The 3,961-nt window shown below is 40.2% G+C and overlaps 3 protein-coding genes across 3 annotated transcripts; 2 read left to right on the top strand and 1 right to left on the bottom strand.

The window, feature by feature from the left end:
• The first annotated feature begins 686 nt into the window (after positions 1–686).
• Positions 687–2,777, top strand: LOC110178599 (uncharacterized). Its single transcript, XM_020945784.2, has 5 exons — positions 687–915; positions 969–1,968; positions 2,028–2,242; positions 2,301–2,548; positions 2,659–2,777. Exons 1-5 carry the CDS (start codon positions 776–778, stop codon positions 2,706–2,708), a joined length of 1,653 nt encoding a protein of 550 aa, XP_020801443.2. The 5' UTR covers positions 687–775; the 3' UTR covers positions 2,709–2,777.
• Positions 2,659–3,352, top strand: LOC110178602 (immediate early response 3-interacting protein 1). The gene is made up of 3 exons (XM_020945787.2): positions 2,659–3,025; positions 3,093–3,191; positions 3,251–3,352. Exons 1-3 carry the CDS (start codon positions 2,938–2,940, stop codon positions 3,304–3,306), a joined length of 243 nt encoding a protein of 80 aa, XP_020801446.2. The 5' UTR covers positions 2,659–2,937; the 3' UTR covers positions 3,307–3,352.
• Positions 3,251–3,860, bottom strand: Blos2 (biogenesis of lysosome-related organelles complex 1 subunit 2). Its single transcript, XM_020945785.2, has one exon. It carries the CDS (start codon positions 3,858–3,860, stop codon positions 3,372–3,374), a length of 489 nt encoding a protein of 162 aa, XP_020801444.2. The 3' UTR covers positions 3,251–3,371.
• Between the last annotated feature and the right edge of the window lie 101 nt (positions 3,861–3,961).

The following is a 3,961-nucleotide window of genomic DNA, read 5'->3' on the forward strand; positions in this document are numbered from 1 at the left end:
TGTATTAAATTTTCTTCTAAAAATTTACCGATTGTTCCTATGGAAAGTACATGATATTGTCTTCCGACTCATTCCGATTTTACTATATATTATATACTTTATAGATACTCTGAGAGTATATCGACTTTTTCCCAAATTTGTTAATAAATTTTTCTTTGGTAAAACCAAAGTTTAAAAAATGTCATAACTGAGCTAAAAATTAATAAATTTGAATTCGGAAAGCTTTTCTTTGCTACTTTTGACTAGATTTATAAATCTTCACACTCAGATTAAAATTTAAGAAGAATTAAAATTTTTACCAACTTCTGAAATAATAACGATATAACTCCTTATCAAATGTTCAAAAATGTTGAAAAATTTGTTATTTTTCCAAACATACCAGATCGATTCGCCTGTTGATGCTGATCAATAATATATATGATTTATAGGGTCGGAAATGACTCCTTCACTGCGTTTTAAACTTTGGACTAAAATTATAATATCCTGCACGAGTATGTTAAGCGAAATGTACAATCCGACTTCTGATATATATAAAATTTAAAAGATTAAATATTTAAAGGAAAAAGGATCTCCAATAGATTTTACAAATTAATTTTACAAATTAATTTTACAAATTTTGTATTATTTTATTTTAACTGAAGATTTGAAAGGAAAATAGCTAAAAAAGCTACATTTTTCTTTAAGTACGTTGGCAGGCCCAGCAGTTCGCCATCATTGATAGCATAGGCGGTTTGTTTTGCTTAAAACTTAAAAAATATTAAAATTAATAACAGACATGGCAGTGGAGAAAAAACAAAAGTCACCGACTAAAAAGAAAAGCCCTGAGAAGGCCAAACAGCAGAACGTTAAAACTTCCCCTGCTACCACATCTGCAGCGGTAAAACAAAGGACAGTGGTAACCCCTTGGAGAGACACGTGCGTGCATTCAATTTAATAAGTAAACATTAATTTAATTTACTGTTTTCCAGAGTGGAGTTCAATGAGACATATGACGGGCTTTTTGGCAAAGGCTCCAATTCCACTGGTCGTCGCCAAGCCCTGAGTAGGATCCGGATTTGGAGCCTGCGGCGTGCAAACCTCTGCCCGGCGGCTGTCTTGGCCACTTCGGTGCTCGTCCAAGCCCAGCTGAAGGACAAGCAGGGCAATGCCAAGATACAGACCACATATGCCAGCGCCTTTACAAGATTCTACAATTTCATGTCCTCGATAATCCAGGGTCACAATATGAGCAGCATGTACGAGACAGCCAAGGAGTTGGGGCTCCAGTCATTCATTGTGGATTTGCGTCACTTGTGCGCTCACGGACAGGAACTGCCACCGGTAGAGGTGCTGAGGAGCACTTCTAAGCACTGTCTAGAGTGGCTGCGGACGTATTACTGGCTACCGCATAAGGAGACCATGTCCAATTTGGATGCTGGAAAGCTGCAGCGCAAAGATAAGCTGAAGTTCAAAAAAGAGATTAGCAATCTTCTGGAGATCTATGACCTGACCCTAGAGTGTCACCTCAAGGGAGCGGATAAGCTTAAAGCTATCAGCAAACTTAAATCCAGTGCGGAATTTAACAAGATACGCGTCTACTCCTCAAGCAAGAAGGCAAAGACCTCCAAGGAAATCCTTGATTTAGTGCTAAATGACCTTAATGCTAAGATAAAAAAGGAGTCCTCTTCAATGAAGGATTTGCTGGATATCTACATGGGCTGCCTTCTTAAAATGAAGTACTTCCTGAGCATAGGTTTGGAAATCAATGACGACGAGGATGTGCTTATTGCTGGAACCCAGGATCTGTTTAGACTACTCGCCATGCAGGGGTACATCGAAAACTTCTTTGTAGCCTTGGTTCGATTGACTGAAAATCCAAATGAAACAGATATAACGCGACTGGGAGCCAGTTACTGGGCCATGAAGATGATCAAAACTTTTTTAATGCTGTTTCGCATGAAACGGATGTATAAGGAGGAACTAGATTTGGTTTGTAGATAAATAGTTAACATGCTAACCCCGATGCTAATTTTTCCCAATTTTTCCAGGACACTAAGTTAAAACCAGTGGATTTCTCTTCCCTCAACACTAACGTGCATTCAAAAACCATGCGTAGCCTCTTAGTTCACTCCGGTGTGGATTCCTCAGTGACTCTTATTTTTGGAGATAATCCCAAAAAGGCCAAAACGTGGGTGTTCGATCGGGAGTTTATTATGCAGCGTGTGGTTCCTTTTAGCAAATACACAGGCCCTATTCTCAAGGGGTAAGCTTCACATTACTAAGTATTTACTGAATTAAAAAGTTATATTCATTGCTTTCAGCTTGCTGCCTCTGGCAGATCCACCTTTAAGTCAGATTCAACAGGCGACTTTGGCCAAACTCTGCGATATACGCTTGCAGGAATCCAAGAAATCAGAAGAACTAGAACCTATGGAAAACAACAGTATATCGATGGAGAGCTATAACCTGGATTATCTGGAAAAACTTATGTCTGCACAAGCTCAGAGTAAAGGAAGTACATTTTCTAATGTTGAAACCTCAGATTTAGGTATTTGGACAATAGAGAAAGGTGGGCTTTTTTTCTTTCACATTTTTTAACTCATAACAATACTTTACAAAAAAAATGCAATTGGTGTAAAAATTAAATATGCTTTTATATTTTATTTTGATTACTTTCAGATAACGACTGGTCCAAGTGTGCCTTGGGTGTTTTACCGTGGTCTCAATAAATATGTTAATAATAAGATTGTTAAATTTTCATAGAAAATAAATTCAGTACAAAACCAAAATAAATTAAATATTTTGCGCGCAGTCTTCTTCTTCTAATACTGATATTTCAATGCTGCAAAACAGCTGTGTCAGCATTCGCGGTGAATGACAAGTCGGCATCACTGACGTCAACAACTAAACGCCGATCCGATCTTGGTTGGGAATATAAAGTAGTAATTTGCCGCGAATATGTTTACCCTGTGGACACTGATCGAAGCTTCGCTGCTGTGCCTGAACGCAGTCTGCATCCTGCACGAGGAACGATTCCTAGCCAAGTGTAAGTAATTGTGTCAAGTATTCTGTCCGTGCCACGCGATATTAAGTTTTTTTGCATATTTTTGCAGTTGGTTGGGGTCGGCAGGCGGGTCAGCAGGATTTTGGATCTCCTACGGCGAAGGATCAAGTGCTAAACCTCATCCGCTCCATTCGAACAGTGGCCAAGAGTAAGTAAGGCTATATTGAGTCTCTCTGCTGTGCTTTACTAAGAATATCCGTTTTGCAGTTCCCTTGATATTCCTTAACATAATTGCAATTTTATTTAAATTATTACTTGGTTGACGACATAAGATCTATTGTAATAAATGTACCACATAAAGCCTTTGTAGACGACTAGTCTTATTTGTTCACTGCGCCACCTGACCACCGGATTTCCTTTGGAGCACGCACTTTACACGGTTTTCCAGAGCTATGCTGTAGGCGTCTAGTTTGTAGGCCGCCGCTTCCAGTTTGTCCACAGTGTCTGAGATCTCATCAATTTGCTGCATTAGTGGAGCCAATTGCTGAAACTTCAGGCTGAGCTCGCAGGTCGAAGCATTTAGGTTCTCCGCAATTTGCCGCATATCTTTGTATTTGGCTATGGTAGCCTTGTTCATGTCCTCCAGCAGCTTGTAGTCCTCCAGGGGCGCATTCAGTTCGTGGGTGATGTACTCCTCCGTCTTTTGGAACATTTTCGTGGCCAGCCGACTAAGATTCGGGTCGTGGCGCGTCAATGCCTCGAAACTGGATGCGCTGGACAAGGTAGGTCCGTGTTGCGGAGAGTCCAGGAGCTGATTTGGATCCTGTGCCGCGGCAGCAGATGCACTTGTAGTGGGCTTCTCAGCGTCCATCTCCATGAGTTTTTCCGAGTTTTTCCAAAAACAAAGTGATTGATGCAATCAGCTGTTAATGGTGGTGCGTTGCGAATGGCTTTGAAACTTTTCGCCATTCACCAGAA

The sequence above is a fragment of the Drosophila serrata genome, unplaced genomic scaffold (assembly GCF_035046125.1).
Source record: "Drosophila serrata isolate PLE 108 unplaced genomic scaffold, ASM3504612v1 contig_346, whole genome shotgun sequence".
NCBI classification, from domain to species: domain Eukaryota; kingdom Metazoa; phylum Arthropoda; class Insecta; order Diptera; family Drosophilidae; genus Drosophila; species Drosophila serrata.

What these genes read in the sequence shown, in the direction of transcription:
- LOC110178599 (XM_020945784.2), top strand. Translation starts at nt 776, where the DNA reads ATGGCAGTGGAGAAAAAACAAAAGTCACCGACTAAAAAGAAAAGCCCT. An exon ending in GTAACCCCTTGGAGAGACAC is followed by an intron (nt 916 to 968) that starts GTGCGTGCATTC and finishes ACTGTTTTCCAG; the next exon opens with AGTGGAGTTCAATGAGACAT. An exon ending in ATAAGGAGGAACTAGATTTG is followed by an intron (nt 1,969 to 2,027) that starts GTTTGTAGATAA and finishes CAATTTTTCCAG; the next exon opens with GACACTAAGTTAAAACCAGT.
- LOC110178602 (XM_020945787.2), top strand. Translation starts at nt 2,938, where the DNA reads ATGTTTACCCTGTGGACACTGATCGAAGCTTCGCTGCTGTGCCTGAAC. An exon ending in GGAACGATTCCTAGCCAAGT is followed by an intron (nt 3,026 to 3,092) that starts GTAAGTAATTGT and finishes ATATTTTTGCAG; the next exon opens with TTGGTTGGGGTCGGCAGGCG. An exon ending in CATTCGAACAGTGGCCAAGA is followed by an intron (nt 3,192 to 3,250) that starts GTAAGTAAGGCT and finishes TCCGTTTTGCAG; the next exon opens with TTCCCTTGATATTCCTTAAC.
- Blos2 (XM_020945785.2), bottom strand. Translation starts at nt 3,860, where the DNA reads ATGGAGATGGACGCTGAGAAGCCCACTACAAGTGCATCTGCTGCCGCG.